General features: G+C 38.5%; 1 protein-coding gene across 4 annotated transcripts in view; it reads left to right on the forward strand.

Moving 5' to 3' along the window:
- SUPT3H (SPT3 homolog, SAGA and STAGA complex component) overlaps positions 1-21838 on the forward strand; it is a 530133-nt gene that overhangs the window by 415728 nt on the left and 92567 nt on the right. For all 4 annotated transcript variants that reach the window (XM_027057634.2, XM_053222732.1, XM_053222733.1 and 1 more), the window contains 4 exons: positions 8869-8944; positions 13896-14008; positions 15291-15398; positions 18932-19099. In XM_027057634.2, coding sequence (XP_026913435.1) covers positions 8869-8944; positions 13896-14008; positions 15291-15398; positions 18932-19099 — 465 coding nt within the window. The remainder of the gene's footprint in view (positions 1-8868; positions 8945-13895; positions 14009-15290; positions 15399-18931; positions 19100-21838) is intronic.

Raw genomic sequence — 21838 nt, forward strand, 5'->3', positions numbered from 1 at the left:
AAAAGTCAGGAATTCCCTAAACATCCTACAGTGCACAGGACAGTCCCCACAGCACAGAATCATTCAGCCCAAAATGTCAGTAGTGCCAGGACTGAGAAACCTTGCCTTAGAGATATTAACCTTTCCATATATAGACTGTAGGAAGAATATATATGTGTGTGTGTGTGTGTGTATGTATATATATATATATATATATATATATATATATATATGTATGTATATGTCTATCTATGTATATATATGCATTTGTATATGCATATATATGTATATATATATGCGTATGTATACGTATATATGCACATGTATACATATATATTCAATTCCACCAATGTTTATGAAACACCTACTCTGTATCCACCTCATTGGGGAGTTAGCAGTGAATGAGACAGGCATAATCTCTGCCATTGAGGAGCTTTGTATTCTAGTTGAGAAACAGATAAGCCACAAAGAAATACATCTATCATTGTGGCAGATGATAAATAGTAAGAGCTATGAAGAAAAATGAAGCCAGGCAATAGAGAGTACCCTGCCAGGAGCTGCTGTTTTATATATAGTGGTCATCAACAGCTTCTCTAAGAAGGGGGCCTGTGAACAGAGACCCAAAGAAGTGAGTGAGCAAGCCAATGATGTGGGGTGAAGATAGAGCAGGGGTGTCACAAATGCACAGGCTCCTGGATGGGAATATGTTTGTCGTTTTCAGGAAACATCAGATAGGCGAGTGGGCTGGAATGTGGAGTAAGTGAGGAGAGTGATAGGAAATGAGACCGGACAGTTAATAGGGAACAAGACTGTGTAGGGATATGCAGGCCATTCTGAGAATTTTGACTTTCGTTCTGGGGGGATGAGATACCACTGGCAGTTTTAATCATAAATGGCATGACCCGATTTTCATCTTTTAAAGGATCACACTGGCTATTGTGTGGCGAATGAACTGGCAGGGGTTGGGAAGGACGAGTGGGAGCAGGAAGACCCATTAGGAGATTATTGCAGTAATCCAGGGGAGATGATGATAATGACCGCTTGGACCAGAATAGTAGCAGCGAAGTGGAAAGTGGTGAAGAGTGGTTTATTCCAGATATATTTTAATGGTAGAGCTATGCACCTTAGAATTAATGGATGAAGTAATACAAGGTAAAAATTTTATTTTCACATGCAAAAATCCTTATCAAAAAAACGTAGATGTATCATGTAGTAGCAACAAAGGGAGATTCCAAGCAGGGCCCTTCCTTGTTCTGGTAGAGTTCCACGTATCCTTGAAGAGGATGAGAGCCATGTTGCACTGACAGGCTTCCTCCTTCACAAGATTTTATTTTAAAGGTGCCAAACTTTCCCACTGTGTAAGCGAAGCCAGCCTCCATTTGATATGTGCATTGGACTGCTTGAGAATTTGATCTTGCTAAATGAAAATGGAAAGGTCTACAGCTCCAGCTCAAGGTTAAAGAGAAAATATGAACTGCGTTTTGTTCAACAGTGGCTTTACATGCACATTTTCCAGACAGTGTCTTAAAAGTTTAGCTAAATAGCCAAAATATTTAACTATATCCTTCTAGATTTGCTAGACTCTAAAGCTGTGTCGACTCATCTGGATATTACATAAACCGATGAGAATTTTTAGGAATGTTCTTCAGGATACCTAAAGAGCTTGTATGTATTCATTTAGTATGTTCACTTTTGGATGTACAGTCACATAAAAGCCACAAAAAAGGGTTACAGCATCCTCAATCAGGAAAACAAAAAAGAGGTTAGTCTTCTTCTGTTACTTCAAAGAACTAGTTTGGGCAGAAACTCACATAGCTTTTTATATTATTTGCCAACTTAGTTATTACAGAGCATGTTTACAGTTTCGGGGGAAACATTAGTAAGAATTAGTCCTAACACTGCATGAGGATTTACAGCTAAACGTGGAATTGTGTGGTTGTGTGCTACTAAGTTATTGGGAAAAAAATACATCTCTTAGCACACGTTTTATCCCAGGATAGGAAATAATATATTGTGTGTAATTTTCCTCACTACTAGCTTAATAAATTCAGATTTAAAAATTGTAAACATTCAACCGATTTTAAAAGCACTATTTAAATAACAACTGTATTTTCCTTATAACCAATTCATGCTCATTCTTGATAGTTTAGAATATACGGAAAAGAAAAAACTATAGTCACATTAATTAATGTATCTAGACCCATACAGTATAAACGCCCCTAAAAATTCAATATTTTGAAACAACTCTATTATGAACTACTGTCACAAATATCCTTTTGTGTATTTCTCAATCACTGATGCTTTGTACTCACTGGGAATTACTCACTTATTTTTAGCTCAAAATCCCTTTTAAGTCCCTTGAACGTTCTCCTAAGTCTATAGCTACTTCTTTAAGAAACTTCTCGTGATTATTGTAATATATTCTTAATACCTTAGGCACACAAAATTGATGTATTATGAAAATCATGCAGGAAGAACAAGTTAGCACCAATGGAAAATTTCATTTTTCAGGCTATGAAATAGAAAATACATTGTATTTGTATTCAGTTGTATAATTCAGAGACAATCAGGATTTTGAGTTGGCTCCCTAATTAATTCAGTAACATTCTCCTTTCTCCCTCTTGCTCACACTCACTCTGTGAGAACATATATCCAAACTTATGCTGTTTCTCTGTGATTTTCTGCCTCTTGAATAACTGCTTTGATTATTTTTGTGTGTGTGGACATTTACTTCATGACCTCCAGTAGGCCAAGCAAAGTTAACTCAAGAGGAATTTCTTTACATTTAAATTCTCTTCGTTTTTAAAAATGTTTTTTCTTACTGTAATTCACCTAAGGAAAAGTTAAAACAATACTGAAATGCGTGACTGAAAAAGTAAAACTTACCGGCAATGCTACCCCCAGGGATAAATACTACGAAAATATAATGTATGTGCTTCCAGACGTTTGCACACGTGTGTGTGTTTTAATCATAAATGGGATCAAGATACATGCAATTCAGTTTTCAGCTTGCTTTTTTCAGTGAATAATAAATACGTTCTCGCAGCTGCAACCTTTGAGGGGAAACAAAAGTAGAACACATAGAAAGTGCAGGGTTGTAATACTGTCTAGAAGAACAAATGTTCCAGGAGAGAGATCAGTGTGACCTGGGAGCTTTTGGGAAAACTTCCTAGGGAAGGTGGTGCCCATGCGGAAGGGGAAGGAGCTAAATGCCCTGTGGAAGAGGAGGGAGATGGACAGCACAGTCATGGCGGAGGCGCACGGGACAGCAACATGGCGGATGTGACAAAGGGTGACCTGAGTACCACAAAGGTGTTAGGTTTTAGTGAGGACATTGCCTGCCTATAAAGAATGAACCAGATTGTGGCTGTATTTGCAAGCCCAGCATTTGAGCTTCAATTTGATGCAGTGAGTGATCTGCTGAGAGCCATTGTTTGAGTTTATGAGGCAGAAGCATGAAAGCGGTGTGGGGATAGAGGAGGGCCTGCTATGGTAAGGTCTTGCTATGTGCCAAGGCCCTTTCTCCATGTTTTTATTTATAGTTGCTGTACCCAGATGGGTTGGGAGAGTTAAAATATTTGGGAGGAACCAGCCAGGAATGAGTTGCAGTACTCTAGGCCCAAAATGGTGAGCTTTGCACTTGGGTGCAGAGGTGAGGAAAATCTACCAGGTGGTTTGAAGGAGACTCACTTGACTCCTGGGTAGGAGGATCCGCTGAATTACACACTAATCCAGGGAGGCCAGTGAGCACTCAGCTGGGTACCCGGTTGACTGCAGCAATCCAGGTAAACCCTTTAACCTTCCTGAACCTCCGCTTCTCTATCTAGAGTGAGTGGGGGATATGGCATCTAAGTTTCTTTAGCATTCTGTGGTGTTTACTGATCTCTTCATGTCATTCTGCAGATGAACCACAACATACATGAACACGCATACACATCCCACAAGCTGCATGTTTTCACATTGCTGGATTCTACTGCCCGCCGTGCCATTTGCGGTTTTCAAATTCAGCAACCAATTCCTGTTTAACATGAGGTAGTTGGTAGTGGCTATTGGCACTTCACCTTTTCCATGCAGAAAGGACTTTGCGTTTCAATGGTAAGACTTCTAAGAGTAATCAAAGTTAAAATTTTTTTAAAAATCCAAGGTGGAAGTGAGAGCAGATAAACTTTCATCTTGGTTTCAAAGTTATGCTCTGTGATTCTGTATCGCTGGAGAAAGATAAATGTCATGTGTCTTGAGAAGCCGCCAAGAGATATGCCAGCACATAGTTTCTCTAACCTTTATGGATGCTTCAGTGAAAGCACGCGGAGAATTTAAATGAAACTGTATGCTGCGTAAGTAATCCAGCCTCATACCTCAAACTGGTATAGACAGGGGCAAATGGTGATCGTCACTGCTGAAAATATTTTTCCAGGACACAAGCAGTTTCATGTTCATTGAAATGAGAGCTCCTCACTGAAAATTTAAATTAACAAATGTATACTCAGAGCCTGTTTTGTTAAGGTAGTGAACAAGCAAACGAATCATACTGGCTACTGCATCTGTAGGGATATCTGCTTCCCTGTTTTCATTTAGGTAGGACCCAAGAAAATGAGTTCATCTGGCATGGAATTCTGCCTTCTGAGTTTGTTTTACAATAGCCAGAAAAGGCTGTAACTTCTTGGTAGTGAAATGAATGACGATTAGCGTAACTATGCTCTCTTACCTTTTTAAAGAGCCATTCCAGTGAAATTTTAGAATATTGTTGCGTGCTTGGAAAAGGTTAGGAATAATTCTTCCAAAAGTGATTTTTCCATGTATGCCCCTCTATGGGAATATTTTGCTAGACTGTAGTACTGGTAAGGTCTAATTTCTTAAAAAGCCTCTAGTATGTACCATAAACCAAGGACTGGGTAGAATTGACAGATAAGTAGAAAACAAATTGGACTTGTAGATACAAGAGCATGACTAATCCACAGATGACCTTACGTCCATGTGGCAGTCTGAGATCAGGAGAACATTGTGTAATTTGAGAATATCCAGGATGAATAAAAGCTGTGATTAACCTGCCATGATTGTTCAGTGATCTACCTCACAGGAGGATGTCTAGGACCCAAGTTTTACTTACTAGCTTTATCAACTCTATGCTTAAAAAGCTATTATTTTTTTTTTACTTCTCTAAAAAAAGATTGTTTTTTACTCTCTAGAGCTCAGTATCCTCAACTGAAAAATGGAGCTTTTACAACAGTTTATTTTAAAGGTTATTGTGCTGCTCTCTGTACAGAATAAGCATTGTTTTTCTGATCACGCTGTTCTACAGGGCTTATGATTTTCCCTCTTGCATCTTTTCCGGAGATTCCCTACAGTACCAGGAATAGAAGAGTACTGTCAGTGTGCACTCAAAGCGTGGATTGCAATGGGTGATCTGAATAGAGGCAGAAGGGCAAGTGGAATGAGAACATTACAGAAAATTGGAGCCAGCTTATTTAATAAGTTGGCCAATGTCTTGATTTTTTTTTGGGACTTTGGCTTTAAAAAGTCACCTACCCTCTCTGGAATTTGGACAACTTGATTACAAATATTAACAGTTCCTGATTTTAGATCAGGCAACAAGGATTTATATGGATTTCTTTTGCCTCCATCCATCCATCCATCCATCTGCCTGCCCACCCATGCAGCTAGCCAGTGACATTTACTGGGATCCAGGTAAATCCAAGCTAAGCACTGACCAATGCTGAGATTAGAGAAGTAAAACATAGTTAACTATCTTTAAAGAACACAGAGCCTATGAGGGTTAGATATTTACCACCTTTCCTGATTTTAAGGTGACAGTGTATAGACCAGAGATAATATAATGAGATGTGAGAGATTTGGGCCCTTTTATAAGGCCACATTTGTCCCTTTCTTTCAGTTTATTTGAAATAACTCATGGGGAAGAGAGAGGAGTAGACGAAAATTAGCGTGATGAGCATATCTGAATCATCCTCAGCATCCTGGACTGCCAGTCGGTGTCTCTGATTTCATTTTGAGCTCACTTGACCATTCTGTGAATAGCACACATGCGCTGTGTCACGTAACATTCAGGGACATTCATTGGTTTTAGTACAACTGCTTCCCACCCTCTTTCGTGTCATGGCACACGTAGAAAGTGATCGTTTTATGCCACACTGCGGTAAATGGACAAGGCAGCTTATGACCAGATACCGGCCTGGGGGTTCTGCTGCCTCAGCCTCCTGCACATTTAGAAGGTTGAGGGGAAAACAGGATGTCTGCACACCTGTGATGTGTTTGCAGCACACCTGTGCACTATCAGGTTCATTACAGTTTGAACACTCTGCACTTGATTATCCCCGGGTTATGCCTTCTTTGCTGACCCAGGACCTTATTTAATTGTATTTGGGCATGAGCACTTTGAGCACATTACTAATGGTGGCCACATGATATGGGTTAGTAAGGGAATGTATAGACTTTAGAGGATTCCAAAGAAGAATATTGGAGTAACACCATTACTGTAGGTTGGAGACAACTTCTTATAATGAAGATAGGCTGGCTCCGGAATTGGCAGTCCAGGCCTGCAGTACTAACTTGATGACCTTTGACAAATCACTTCTCTCTGAGCCTCAATTTCCTTCTCTTTAAGGTGAGGGGGTTTGAACAAGGTGAACTTGAAGTCATCCTCCAGCTCTGATATGCCATGGTTTTGTAGTGCCTGTGCATCTTTGCTGTTAAGTCAGCTGCTCTTTCCTGAGCGTGTGCTGTATGCTGGGCACTTGGTCGGTGGCTTTCTGCTCACGGCCAAGGGCCAGCTTCATGGGGCTCTAAAGCTTCAGTGCTAGAGGAATTGAAAGCAAACTTAAGATACTTGATGAAAAAAAGACAATAGACCATGAATCAGGTGTCCGAAAGGAATCGACGCTAGCTGTAATAATTGGAAGTCCTCCAGTGTCTTTTAAATGTAGCTCGGGATCTTACATCAGATGCCTGGCTTGATTAAAGCCCACAACCCTGGAAGCCTGAGCCCCTTAGGATGAGTGTTCCTAACTTCCGTTTCCAAGAATACATATTCAGATGCTTAATGATCAACCACGCAAACATCTATAGAGAAACCAAATCTTGATTGTCCAGCTCGGTGGAAGGAAAGTTAGTGTTAAGAATCCCATTAGGAATTTTCTTTTTCCATTATTTATCTAAGTCCTTTCTGTTTAGCATGTGTTGGGTGGATGAAGCTGCCTAGCTGGAGAGCAGCAGAGAAGACATACAGGAATGCGTAGATAATCAAGGACTAGCCACATCATGGCGATGATGGTCATTTGCCCTGATCATAGGCTAAAATGGTAGCATTTGTTCATTTCACGGAGGTTTCATTGTTTAATTGTCATGGTCAGAAATTCTCTCGGAGCTAGAAATACAAATGTATAGTCAGACACTGACAGCGTTATGCGTTAGAACCTTTTTTTTAATAAACACCTTATATTCAAAATTCTCCCTTATTTCCTACTGTCCATTAGCAAACATTTACTGAGTCATGTGTCAGGTACGCTAAAAAGGACAAAACCAAATCATGCATTCACATATCAAAAAATACTTCTAAGTATTGAAAAATTCACCCAATAATACATCCTTAAGGAAACATAATGTTTCAGATATGCACTGCACATAATGTACATAATGTGTGCATGCTATTTATTAATACATGTTCAAAAAGGATACTTGAACCTAGAGGGTAAATAAAGAAGTCTGGGTTTATGTCAGCACATATATGTGTTTGTATGTATGGGGTCAGGAGAGATTAGGAAGGAAAGAAGAGAGGGAAAGAAGAGAAAAAGAGAAGCAAGGGGGAAAAAAAGTCAGTGGTCTTAGAACCACAGGAGCTGGTGAATTTTACCTTAACTCCCACCACCCCATCTGTCTTTTCTGCATGGAGCAGCATTAGTACACGATTATTCGTCCCATCAACAGATACATCATCAGAATTCAGTTGACCACTACCCAAATCAAACAAAATGAAAAAACAGTAATTTCAGTTTAAAAAAATATATAAAAACATCCAGACGTTAGCAGTGGTACTTATGTACTCCCAACTGTGATAAAGAAAACTTGCTGAGAGCCCTTCCAAAGCAGAAAAAAATTAAAATCTCAGGGAATTTTTTTCCTTTACTGGCCAGAATCTCATTCCAAGAAGTACCAGCCTGTCTCATTTCAAAATGCTTCCCTTGCCAAGGAAGCGGAAGCGGTCATATTCTTTCCCACCGAACTATGGGTGAATTATAATTATCCTACCTCTTGTGGGACAATGAAGCAGCAAACATCTGCTATACTGAATCAAAAACCCACGAATGAAACTCTACCAAACTGTGAATCATACCTGGACTCAGATTAAAGGTTTTGTGTTGTGTTTACCTTTTTCTTTATTTTCTTTGCAGTTTAAAATATGGATTTGTTAGCTCTGGCTCTGTGTTCTGAGGGAAACTATATGGATTCCATTCATTGACTCCAATTTTAACATTGCAAATCCCCAGCTCTATGGCAATAGTTGGGCAATAATGATTAACAGTTTTTCTGTTTGATTTGTTATCATCTTCTCACGGTTTTTCCTTAGATGGAAGTTGATTAAGAAAATGTAGAAGTACACAATCTAAGAAGTAAGATTCTTTAGGGTTTTTTCCTTCGGCTATAATGACAATAACAGAAGAGAAGAAAATGGTATTTTAAACTTCCAAAAGACACAAGCTTCAAAACTACAGTTAACTTAACATAATTTTATGTATCATGATATTTATGGTAGTACTAAACTGTTTACTTAAAGTCAAGAAAGAAAAATGGAATTTCATTTCTGCGTTTTAGCCAAGAAAACATAGACAGTGGTCTACTTGCCCTGAAACATTGTTTGTGTGTCTCTTTATCTGTTAGAGAGCAGAAAGGCAAACTCGAATTATGGATTCAGCTCAGTATGCAGAATTCTGTGAAAGTCGACAATTAAGTTTCTGTAAGTAAATGTTTAATTTTGCTTCATTATATGTTTAAGAGATTATGTGTTACAGATACGCTAAAGTATGACGCAATCTCCGTTCCTCAGAAATTGGTGAATTTAATATATGCATAGTTATAACTATTACAGAAACAACCCCTGCATTGTAGGGGAGTCTATAAAAGATATTACCCCACTCTACTATTTTGTAATTAATAGTCTTAAGAGGTTTTAAAGGGTGCTGGTAATATACAGAGAGCCATGTTAATTATTCACATTACTTTTAGTCAGAAAAATTCCATTTTCTTTAACGTTCCCACTTTAATTTCTTTTCCAGTTTCTTAGTCGTATTTACACTAGTATTGCTGATTGTACTTGACCCACAGTGGACTGGAGTAGCACAGTCATGACATTTAAGAGCCCCCAATATTAATAAATACCAGGCTTTCCATTTATTTATGCATACTCTTATTACCCCAAAGGAACGTATCAATAGTCTCTTCCATTTTTGTGTGTAACCCCCTGCTGTAACAGGCATTCAGTGTGAGCCAAATTCATTAGTCCATGCTCTTGCAACACTAATAACCTAGTGATAAATTAAGTACTGTCCCGTCATTGCACACAAGCTTACTAAAAGTACAGAAAGGCTCGTGATACATAGCGGGCTCAATTGTGCAGCAGACATCCTCACCACAACAGTTCCATGACTAAGACTCTCGGGGGAAAGGTCAAAGAGTAAGTGTGATGAAAAGTCCGGTTAAAAATCTGACAGAATAGCACATGACCCTGGTCTGAGGGATCATAGACACAATGGTGTCTTTAAATGGAAAAACTGTTCTGTGGTCATAATAACAATGCATTTGATTTGCAAAAAGAAAATGAGAGCTTCATTTCTAGATCATCAAGTACAAATAAATGACACATTTCCAACAGTGTCCCATGTAAATGTCAGTAAAATATAGGAAAACATGTTTTGGGAGCTTTTTTGTCCTAACTAAATATACTTTGCAGTCTGACTAACAGTTTGGCATCCTACATCTGTGAAGCATTAAGTAAATGACACTTCAGATCATGGCAATTTCAGCAAATGAGAGGTTTTTGTATTGTAATTTTTAGGTTTAAAAATGGCATTCAAGTCTTTTATAAGTATAAATCTCCAGTTTATAAAGTAACGTTTAGTGCTATTGAACTATTTTTTGAAATCATATTTTAAATTTAATTCACTTAAAGGAACAGACGTGCTATTTCACACTAAAACAGATAGCCACCGGAGCGTCCTAATACATCTTATGTTTGGAAATCGGACTTTTAACAACTCAGTTTTTTGTTTGTAACTCAGTAATAATGAATATTTTCCCTTTCTGTAGAATATACTTATAGCTTAGACATAATATTATGCCTAATTTTTTTAAAGAAGATGGATTTGGGCATTTAAAAATATTTCTTCATATGATACCCATAGGTGCTTCATTATGAAAGCTTAGTGGAAGACTCTGTTTTATATGCCAGAGTGCTGTGGTTGGGAATGCTTAGTCCAGGTGGGTCGGCACATTTAGAACTAATACCCACACTGGTCAGAATGGTAGGCTTTTTTCATTTCTACCCTTCTGATAAATTACCAGGATAAAGGAATTGTGATCCAGCTGTATGTGTCTTCTTAAATATTTGATCTTGGCATTCACTGATTGGGACTACGGATGCATTTTTAAACTAACAAGTATAACTTTTTAGGCTGAAGGTAAGTTGCAGAATTGGGATACTGATCAAATTCACCAACACTTTGGTTTTTATATTTATGTAAGTTAGATAGTCATTTCCCTTAAAGTCTTAACATCTGATATGAACGTTAGTTCACAAAGCTTAAATTTAGTTATAAATTGATAAATCTTTTTGCAAGCCTTTCCTTTCAACCTTTTGTTTCATATATGAATTTTGTAAACAAATACGTAGATTTTCTTTTTAGTCAATCTGAGAATCTCCTTGTATTTTAATTGATGATTTTAACGTATGTGTGTTTAATTACTTATACTGTTGGGTTTATATATGCTGTCTTTGTGCTTTAAATTTACTTTTTTATTTTGCTTTTCCTTCTCCTTTTCATTGTTCTGTCCGATTAATTAGATTTTCTTCACTCCATGTTTCCTCAAACAGTTTGTATAGTGTATATTCTCTTTCTATTATCCTAGTTGCTATCCTTAATTTTTTAATATGCATCCTGGACTTAAATTTTTTAAGTTGATCATTAGTAAACATTCCTTCTCAGCCTAATTTTGTTTTTCCCAAGGCTCTGTGAGAGCTTAAAGCACTCATTTTTGTCTTAAAAATGCTTTATTTTGCCCTCATACTTAAGTGGTAGTTTAGTCGGGTAGGAAATTGTGGGCTAGTAGTTATTTGTTAAAACAGGATAGCATTGTCTTTTAGCCTCTGTTGTTGGTAAGAAGTCTCTGTCCACTTGTCCTGTGTTTTCCCTGTTGGAGAAACTAAGAGAATGAAGGTCTGACCTCCCAGTGCTCTGGTATATGGGGAAATGAAGAGGCTGGCAGTCTATGGCTGATCAGTATATGTGTACAGGAGGAAAGAAAGAAGGAATCTCTACTACAGAAGATTCCAGGGAGGACGAGGCCTTCTGAGGAGGATTATTTTCAATTAATCCAAGTAGCAGTAACTTTGAAGAGATTGAAGTCGCAGAAGAACTTCTTCAGAGTGCAATGAGCATTAGAGGGGGCACTAAGGGAAGGATCAGAATGGCAAGACTGGGAGACGGTTGGGGTAGAAATAAGGAGATAGTATGCAGGGATGCAAGAATGGGATATTGAGAGAAACTTGAATTTTTCTAGTGATCGATGATGAGAAAGATAAAAATGTGTATGAGAATTAACTAATCTTAAATTCCCCGTATGAAGTTATTTTAATTCCAGCACAGAAGACTGATAATCCTAGGAACTTCTGACCTTTGTTCAGGATTCTGTTGAAATTGTTGATCAATTTCCATGATTACCCTTTCTCCTGATACATTGAGAAGAGGAGTAAAGGTGAAGGAACTCATTCATTCTGGTGCCCCCCACCTCTCGATGGAAAAAAACTGTCATGACTGGGGGTATCTGTGCCTCTTTTGCTGGTATTTCCCAGCAATACCCTGGGAAGGTCTGTCGCTGAAGCCATCCTTCAGGGAGGGAATTCTCTCAGGGAATCTTCACCTGTTGTTGGAATAGCAGTAACCCACAGTGGTTTTATGGGACCTCTGTGCACCTTTTGGACATGGAAAAGTTGAGACCCTACCCTTTAAAGAAGTATCATCTTTCATTCATTTGCTCATTCAGTTTTTATCTAGAAATATTTATTTTGAGTCTGCTGATGCCAGGCACTATTCGTATTCTAGGTGCTGGGGATACAGGGTGGACACATGGTCCTTATCCCTGCATTCTCAGAGCTTAAAATCTAGTGAGGAAGCCACCAATTCTGTTGCTTGGGTGGGCAGATCTGATGGAATACTGGGAATTATCCCTTCCCTCTCTTAAATCGCTTAGGGCATAGTCACAAAATACCTGTTTCTGTGTTCCTAACAACCTGTCAAAGGGAGAAGTGAATATGGTACCTTTTATTGATTTTGCCAAATTGCTGCCTGTTAACTTGAACTTCAGAAGTATTCCACAGATGTGACACAAGTGTTTGGGAGCGATTGCAGCTCGCTAGTTAGATGGAATGTTGCATGTCAGAGAGTAGGTGGAAGATTGGTTACTTTGGGGAGATAGTTTTGAGGGGATTATCATAATTCTGCCACAGTTGACAGCTTTGGATATACACTTCGATAGCAAGACTTCATGTCTTCTGTGATTTATTTACAAGAAAACTCTTCTGTATGTGGAATTCATGAAGCCTGTATCTGTAAGGATCCAAACATCATGCTTTGAGTGACCGTTAAGGGTTTTAATAGACCCGTGGGACCAGATTAACCAAAAGAATAATCGGCACAGATTTCTTTACCATCACTCTCTTCCCTGTTGATTACTGGTTAAATTAGTAATATCTAATAAAGGCCCTATGTCAGGTTAGACTCTGCCTCGGACTGTGGCAGTTTAGAGATCTTTACCGGAAGGTTCCTCATGCGCTTGGTACCGTTAGGGATGCAGAGAGAGAGACCTGATGCGTGGTGTTTGCCTGCAAAAAATCTTCTGATACGGTTTCAGAAATGATAAGCGGACATGAAAGGGTATCTGATGATATAAGTGTTCAGTAAATGACTGTGTGGGGAAGTACACAGTGCAGGCAGGATCCGTGTGAGTGAAGAAGAGAGGCGGGATGCATTCCACAGAGGGAAAGGAGCCGGGGTGAACAGAGAGAGGGTTGACTCAAGGCCAGGTGGCATTTCAGTAGGCACTGGTATAAAGACAGGCTGAAATCAGTCTGGAGGTTCGGAAAGTCAGGCTTAAGAATTTGGACATCTGCAGGCATAAACTTTTTCTATTTTATTCTGTAACTGCAGGCATAAACTTTTTCTATTTTATTCTGAATTTGTGACTTTGAGCCTGTTCCAGTAATAGACACATTTTGAAATGTATCGCAAATACAATTTCTGTACGTTCCCGTTTTCTTTTTTTTTTAATCACAGGTTCTTTCTTGCAGGAATTTCTTTCCACAAGCATAAATTAAAGTTCCAATCAAGCGACCCCGTTGACTATTGTTAATACATGAGCTATGGCCAACGGTGACTTATTCTGACACTGTGAGAAGGTCCGAACATTAAGTCATCTCGTGTACTGTGTTACGTAGCACGGATACAAAATGCAAAGACCCAAACGCATGAGGAATTTCTCGGGGCTTGAATATCTCGACACTATCATTAGGGCTTCGAAAACATAGCGTTTTAGATGCATTATTTTTCAAAGGTAATTTCCATTTTGTGATGGTAACATGAAGTATTAAAACACTTTAAAAATTAAATTTTCGGTATTTTTTTTTTGCTGGCTAGCCAAAAAAGCCTCCAAATTTCGAGACTGGTTGGACTGCAGCAGTATGGAGATAAAACCCAATGTTGTCGCTATGGAAATTTTAGCATATTTAGCATATGAAACTGTGGCACAGGTAAGAATTATAATATCTGGCCTAGCAGGCCATTCATGACTGCTTTCTCCTAATCCCTGTCCATGATCGGGTCCTCTACCGCTACTCTTCCAGGAATGAGAACAGCCATGACTTGTATCCTATGGCAATCTTGCCATTTTATGAAATTTCCTTCAGTTATGTTTCTCTGTATCCTCAACTCTGGTGGGTGTTAGGGTAAAAGTGGCTGTTTGTTACAACTTGATCCTAACCCGAAGTTGTGTATCCCTGCATACTTTTTCTCAACCTTGAATTCTAAGGACACATCTACCTTGTGTAGAGATTATGTTTGAGCTTTGAGAAATACCTTTCTAGTTATGTACAGTCTACTGGGTGCTTACCAAAACCTGAGTCCAGAATCAAAGCATGGTCCTTTGACCACAAGCATCAGCCTCTCTTGGCTGCTTGTTTAAAATGTTAACCCAGAGGGGCGCCCTGGAGGCTCAGTCGAAGCATCCAACTCTCGATTTCGGCTCAGGTCATGATCTCATGGTTCGTGAGATGGAGCGCCACGTCGGGCTCTGTGCTGACAGTGCAGAGCTTGCTTGGAATTCTCTCTGTCTTCCTCTCTTTCTGCTCCTCTTCAATCCGTCAAAATAAATAAATAAACTTTAAAAAATAAAAGAAACTAATAAAAGAAAATGAAACGTAACCAAATTGGAATCTCGGTATCTAGAGCCCAGAAATCTCTCTTTTAAAATGCTTTCCCTAGTGATTATTAAATACAATCTGAGAACTACTCCCCTAGAAAGTCAGAATATATTGTTTCTCTTTTTTTTTCAATAGCACATGTTTATTCAATAAATTCGGCCTGCTGCATTAAATTGCATTTATGTTTTACTGGATAAAAATCATCCGTACTCTTGATAGAATAAAAGCACAGTTTAGAATATAGCATATCTAACCAGTTTATTCATTTCATTTTTCTAATATGAAATTTATTGTCAAATTGGTTTCCATACAACACCCAGTGCTCATCCAAACAGGCGCCCTCCTCAATGCCCATCACCCACCTTCCCCTCCCTCCCACCCGCCATCAACCCTCAGTTTATTATCAGTTTTTAAGAGTTTCATATTGGTGTTTCTATTCATGGATAGGTCCATTTTCCAGTCAATGAAAGCATATGCTCATGGGCACAATACAGATTTTTAGGCTCACCGTATGATCAGTAACATTTGAAATGGATTGTTTTTAGTTTTGCCACTGCGTTGACATTGGTCGTTCTTTCCAGTGATGTGACTTCTTTTCATTACTCTGATCTAGTTAGTGGACCTGGCTCTTCTTGTGAGGCAGGACATGGTAACCAAGGCAGGAGACCCCTTCAGCCATGCCATTTCTGCAACCTTCATTCAGTATCACAACTCTGCTGAGGTGAGTAGCAAAAAAATCTGTCTTTGACACATCTGTGGGTTTTTCTCATGCCTGGTGTTTACGGTAGTAATTCTTTGAAAAAGACAGTGTAGGAATGTATAGCCTTCAGTCAACTTTCAAACAGAGATTTTCTGAGTTCCTACTATGTTCCAGGCCCTAACAAGCCACTTAATACAATTATTTGCTCACCTTTTTCTTGCCTTATCTAGCTTCCCTAGCCCTGCAGTGAAAGAGGGATAGTTGTAGACCTCACCTCGTTTCCATGGGAGGTGAACAACCGGTTTGGGCCTTTGAACAATGTTAAGAATAGTTCTTTATTTCTTTGCGCCTCAGAAATGAGAGGATCACTATTATTCGTGTCCTAATAATTCCCAATGTTTATTGATAATTTTACTTCCCAGTTATTGATCCAGCTCTAAACATGATTTAAAGAAGCATGGCTCCACTTATTCTCTGTGTTCAGATTGGCCCTTGTCATGTGAGGACCACATCCTTTCATATCCAGTTTATGTGGCTGGGACCCCCACTTAGGGGACTATAAAATCTTGCCAGACTTTAAGACATTGTGCAATAACTGTGTACCATTCTTATTATGAAGATTCTCTGTAAGCAGCATATACCTGCAAACCAGAAATGTGGTATTATCTATTGAATGAATTTGCTAATATGTAACTTTTTTTTACTAGCACAAACAGCAATTTCATATAATTCAATCTAATAACCGGATAGAAGGCAGCAAGGAGGTTAGGTTAACATCTACATGTATAGTTGTGAAGTGAGCTTTGGATCAAGTTGGGTGAAATACATAACCTGAAAATGGCTAAGCCCCTTTGAGAATTTGGCAAAAACTATAAACCCTGTCCCCGTAAACATAGTCACAAATTTTGTATACAATTCAGGGTGTTCAAAGACCCTCTGAAACCATTCTATGGATCTAAGGGATCTGTGAACCCTACGGACCCCAAGTTTAAGCATCTCTGCTCTTGGATACTTAGAAAATATATAAATATATATGCCTATATATCTTATTATCCGTCAGAAGATTGACATCTTTTTATTCCCCTTGGAGGATCAGATTGGCTTGGAATCCAAGTAGAAATTAAAGTGTTTTTGCCCATTACAAATCCTTTTTTTTTTTCCTTAGAAAAGATCATTATCAGTCATCATACTTTAAAAGTCCCTAAAGCTTACTCAGTTGATTAAACACTTTGTTTTCTTTACGTTACAAACCCAAATTACGATGTCAAAGAACACCCTTTAAAAGTATCTTTGGTACACGTTCACTTTATGAATATGTGTATAAGTATGCTTTTCATTAACATCAGACAAATTTGTTGTAACATTTCTAATTGAAGAAATTTACAGTGAACATAACAAGCCTAGTTTTCCCTTAACATTCAAGGGATTGCTTGCATGGCTAGGAAAACTCTTTATTTCCCTTCTTTCTTGGTTCTCCAGGGTGGCCAAGCTGCCCTGGGCAACCGCTCAGCAACCACAGCTGCTGCTCCCAGCTACCCAGTAGTTAAGAAAAATGGCCTGTGTGTGCTCGGTTTCCCGGGCTCTCTGGGAGGTGGGAGCGTGAGTGTCGGAAAGCATCCTGACTAAATATGTTAGCAAAGCCTCAAGCGTTTCCCTGGCCATCCAGACACCCCTCCTCCTGTGTGACTGGTGGTCAAAATGAACATTCAGAGGGACTGGAAATCTTCCTGCCCTTTATTACCTGACAAAACACAGAGAATGGCCACTCTAAAGTAGGATTCTTCCTCATCAGTGTTACAAACGAGCAACCAACATCAAGGGCCTGCTTTAAAGGGCTTTTTAACAAATTGGGTACAAAGGGGAACCCCAAAGACTGGTATGATCTGTGTTCTGTAAAACAAACAAGGAAATGAAGGACAAGCAAGCAGACAATTTGAGATTGCATATGCTAATTTCCAAATGAGTGCCAAAGACAGGAAGCATGGAGGTAGAAACAATCCCTGACTGTAGAGAAGACTTCAGAGAGGAAGCTGGTGTTGAGGGAAGATAGGACTTTGACAAGATGGTAAAACTGGGGAGAATATTCTAGGCCTCAGAGGCAGCATAGGTATAATTGTAGAAGGGAAAAACAAAGCTGATTAAAATATTCAAGCAAAGGATTCATTGAGGAAGAGGAGGAGGTCTGATTAGAAAATTAAGCCTTAGGCTCTTAGAGTTAAGGAAGAGTTGAAGGGTTCTTGGCTCCTAAAGGGTGATGAGTTCAAATGGGTGTTTTAGGAAGATCCAAATGGAGGTGCTACGTGCTTTGGATTGGAATCAAGCTCTCAAGGTATGGAGTTAATACATAATGCATTCTATTTTAATGACTGACATTCTTGAACACTAGGCATATAAGGAACCAAACTAGTTATGCTTGGGTTCTCAGATTAGCATCTTTAATATGAATTGAAGTTAATTTTTAAGGGTTTTTTTCCCTAACATATGGTTTATGCAAGCAAGCAGAGATCTCTAGGAGTTACCTTGTTTTTCCTAAGAACAACTCATGCCAAATTAGCCTTACTCTTTCTTGTTTGGTAATGTTCCTAGGCAGCCAAATCAAAGAAATATTTCTGAAACCGATACATGCATTTCAGCCAAACATCTTACAAAGTTTAGCTTAATTTTTTTAAATATGGAGAAGTGTAGGCCAGCAGATAGTGTGGTTAGTATAGGTGGTGGGATAAAGAAAATGTGGACTAATAATACCATATCTGGAAAAAAAAAAAACTTCTAGGCTCTTATTGGCCTGTACATTTCTTAGGAGCTAATATTGTGATGTTACTGATAAGGAAATTTTTGTGTTTAGTTTCAGTGTTTAGGTACCATCCAATAGGAAGGACATTGACCCAGTAGAGGATATCTAAAGGAGAGTTATTAGAGGGTGAAAGAACCTGAAATAAGTGGTTGAAGGAATGTGAGCTAAGTTGACCTATAAAAGAAAAGAGGCTATGCAAAGTGACAGTCCTCAAACATTTGAAGCACTTCCACATGGAAGAGAGAACAGACCTGCAGTCATGGCCAAAGAAACCAGATAGAAATGAGGGATATTATGAAAGAAGGAAGGAACTAGAAATGGAAGGAGCTAGAGGTATCTACAGTGACCCTCAGGCACTGAGTTTGAGTCACTGGTAGAAGGCTGGTCACACTGATACAAATCATGTCCGGACAGCGTCCAGTTTGGGGGGGACTTCAGAGGTGCCTTTTGAGACATGTAAGTCTGACATGCTGACAGAACCTCCAAGTAGAAATCTCTCTATCTGACCGAATCAACAGAAATTTCAGAAGCTGTAGTAGACAGATTAAGATTAAGCTGATCAGACAGATTAAAAATTTAGACTATTTAGACTCTCAGGGGCAAGACAGGGCACCATTTCTGTGCACTAGATAATCATACCTTGTGTTTTGATACTTGTAAACCTCAAGAAGTATTGAATTCAGGAGGTATTCAACCAAATTGAATGTCAGTAGAAGTCCTGGTCACTTGATTTCAAAACCAAATAAATCTCTTTGGGCAGGGGTCTAGCATGAAGTCCTACCCAGAATCTCCTGAGACCACACCTCCTCCCACACCAACAGCCCCATCATCTGGGTCACAGCACTCAGGGAAAACCACAGCAGGATCCCTTGGGAATGGGAGTGCTGGACAAGACTTGACTAAAACCAAGCAAAGGAAAAGAAAAAAGGTCAGTGATAATTTTTTTTCTTTTTCCTTTTTTTTTTTTTTTTTGTTTCGTTTTGTTTTGTTTTTCTGATGCAGAGCGGAGAAAGGCTTGTTGAGTTTGTTTCAGAGATCTGGAAAATGTGCTCTGTTTTGCTCATCATTCAGATTTTTAGAAACAACCAATTTATGCTTGACCATACTTAATGACTTCTACTGAAACTTTCGTAACAGATTTCTTCTGGATAAAGCAAGATAACGATTTCTTTCTAATATTTTATTAGAAAAATTTTCAAACATAACAAAAATATTAAGAGAATTGTAGAGTTAACACCATGTATCTGCCATCTAGATTCTACAGTGAACATTTTACCATACTTACGGTATTATCTACATATTGACTTTTATTATATCTGTGCATCTAATTGTTCCTTTGTTCATCTGTCAGTTCATCTTTTTTTTTTTTTTTTTTTTTTTTTTTTTAGCTACAATGCCAAGTAAGCTACAGACATTAGTACACCTCATGGCTTAACACTTCATTATGTAACATTTTTTTGTGGTTCTTTTTTTTTTTTTTTAAGGTAAAACTTAGCACACAGTGAACCACTCAATTCTTAAGTATACCCTTTGACGAATGTGGGCAAATGTGTAACCTGTTGTTTTGTAAATCCCTCTCAAAGATGTAAAACATTATCATCAGTTCAGAAAGTTCCTGCATGCCTCTTCCCAGTCAATACCAGCCACTATCCTTAGAAAGGCAGTCATTGTCCTGATTTTTTTCATACTAGCTCAGTTTTTTCTGTTCTAGAACATCATATAAGAAAAATGTAGGATGTAAACTCTTTTGAGTGAAATGTCTTTCACTCAAGATATTTTTGAAGTTTGTTTTTCCGTATAAGTGTAATTTATTCCTCTTTATTATTGAGTAATATGCCCTTGTATGAATATATCAATGTATTTATTCTGATTATGGTGGATACCTAGGCTGTTTCCAGTTATTGAGGTATTCTAAATAAACCTGTTGTGAGCTTTATCGTGAAAGTCTTTATGGGCAAATGCCTTTATTTCTCTTGGGTAAATAGCTAGGAATTAAAGTACTAGGCCATAGAGTATGTATGTGTTCAGTGTTCAAAGAAACTCTAAGAATGGGGCGTCTGGGTGGCTCAGTCAGTTAAGCATCCAACCCTTCATTCCGGTTCAGGTGATGATCTCATGGTTTGTGGGTTTGACCCCCACTGACAGCCAGATCCTGCTTGGGATTCTCTCTCTCCCTCTCCCTCTCTCTCTGTCCCTCCTCTACTCTCTCGCTCTCTCTCAAAATAAATATTAAAAAAAGAAAGAAAGAAACTCCACGACTTTCTTTTCCCAAAATATTTGTATCATTTTATACTTACACCTGCAGTATATGCCTCACATGTTCATCAGCATTTGGTGTTATCATTGTTTTTATTTTTAACCATTCTAATGGATATTCATTCAACAGTGACTCATTTTACTTTGAGTTAGCACTTCCCTGATGACAAATGATGTTAAGCATTTTTTCAAGTGCTGACTGGCCATTCACGTATCTTCCTAAGGGAAAAGTCTCTTCAAATCTTTTCTACAGTATTTTGAGGGAAGATTGTCTTTTATCACCAATCTGTAGGGGTTCTTTATATATATCCTATGTAATAATCCTATGTCAAATATTTTTTCTACATGTTTTTTCTCAGTTCATGCCTTACCGATTCATTGTCTTAATGGTATATATTGATGAGCAGACGTTTTGAACTTCTGATGAAGTCTCATTCATCCAGTTTTCTCACACGTTTATTGCTCTCTGTATCCTAAGAAACCTTTGACTTCTCTCAATTCATGGTGATAAGTGTTTTCCTCTGAAAGCTATATCACTTTCATTTCAATTTCATCATCATCAGATTAACTTTTGTGTATTATATGACTGGAGGTCAAGTTCACTTTTTTACATATGGATATCTGGTTATTGCCAAACTTTTTGTTGAGGACTCTTTTCTTCCATTAGATCGCTTTGGTGGCTTCGCTGAAAATCAAATGACCATTGACACCTAGGTGGCTCAGCTGAGCGTCCAACTCTTGATTTCAGCTCAGATCATGACCCCAGGTTGTGGGATCAAGCCCATGTCAGGATGTGTGCTGAGTGTGGAGCCTGCTTAAGTTCCTCTCTCTCCCTGTCCTTGCACCCTGCTCACGCTCTTTCTCTCTCTCACCTCCCTCTCTCTCTCTCTCTCAAATAAAAATAAAGAAAGAAATAATCAAATGACCACATATCTAGTCTTTATTTCTGGAATTTCATTTGTTTCATTGACTGATTTGTCAGTTATTTTGTTGGTACCATTTGCTTTGATTACTGTAGCTTTATGGTAGGTCTTATAGCGGGTAGTATGAGACCTCAAACTTTATCTTTCAGCCATAATTTTATGGACATGCTGTGTCCTTTGCATTTCTATATAAATTTTAGAATCAACATCTTAGTGTCTACCTAAAGGAAGGAATAAGGAAAGGAAGGAAGGAAGGAAGGAAGGAAGGAAGGAAGGAAGGAAGGAGAAGAGGGGAAGGGAGGAAGAAAAAGACAAAAAAGCCTAGTGGGGGTTTGAAAGGGATCAGATTGAATACTTCCATCAGCCTCGGGTTATGAATGTCTTAACAGTACCAACTCATATAATCCATGATGATGGCGTACCTCTGTATCTTTATGAAATCTTCCTTTTAGCACTGGTAATATTATTCACTCTGAGTTCTATTTTAT

This window comes from Acinonyx jubatus, chromosome B2, assembly GCF_027475565.1.
Source record: "Acinonyx jubatus isolate Ajub_Pintada_27869175 chromosome B2, VMU_Ajub_asm_v1.0, whole genome shotgun sequence".
NCBI lineage: Eukaryota > Metazoa > Chordata > Mammalia > Carnivora > Felidae > Acinonyx > Acinonyx jubatus.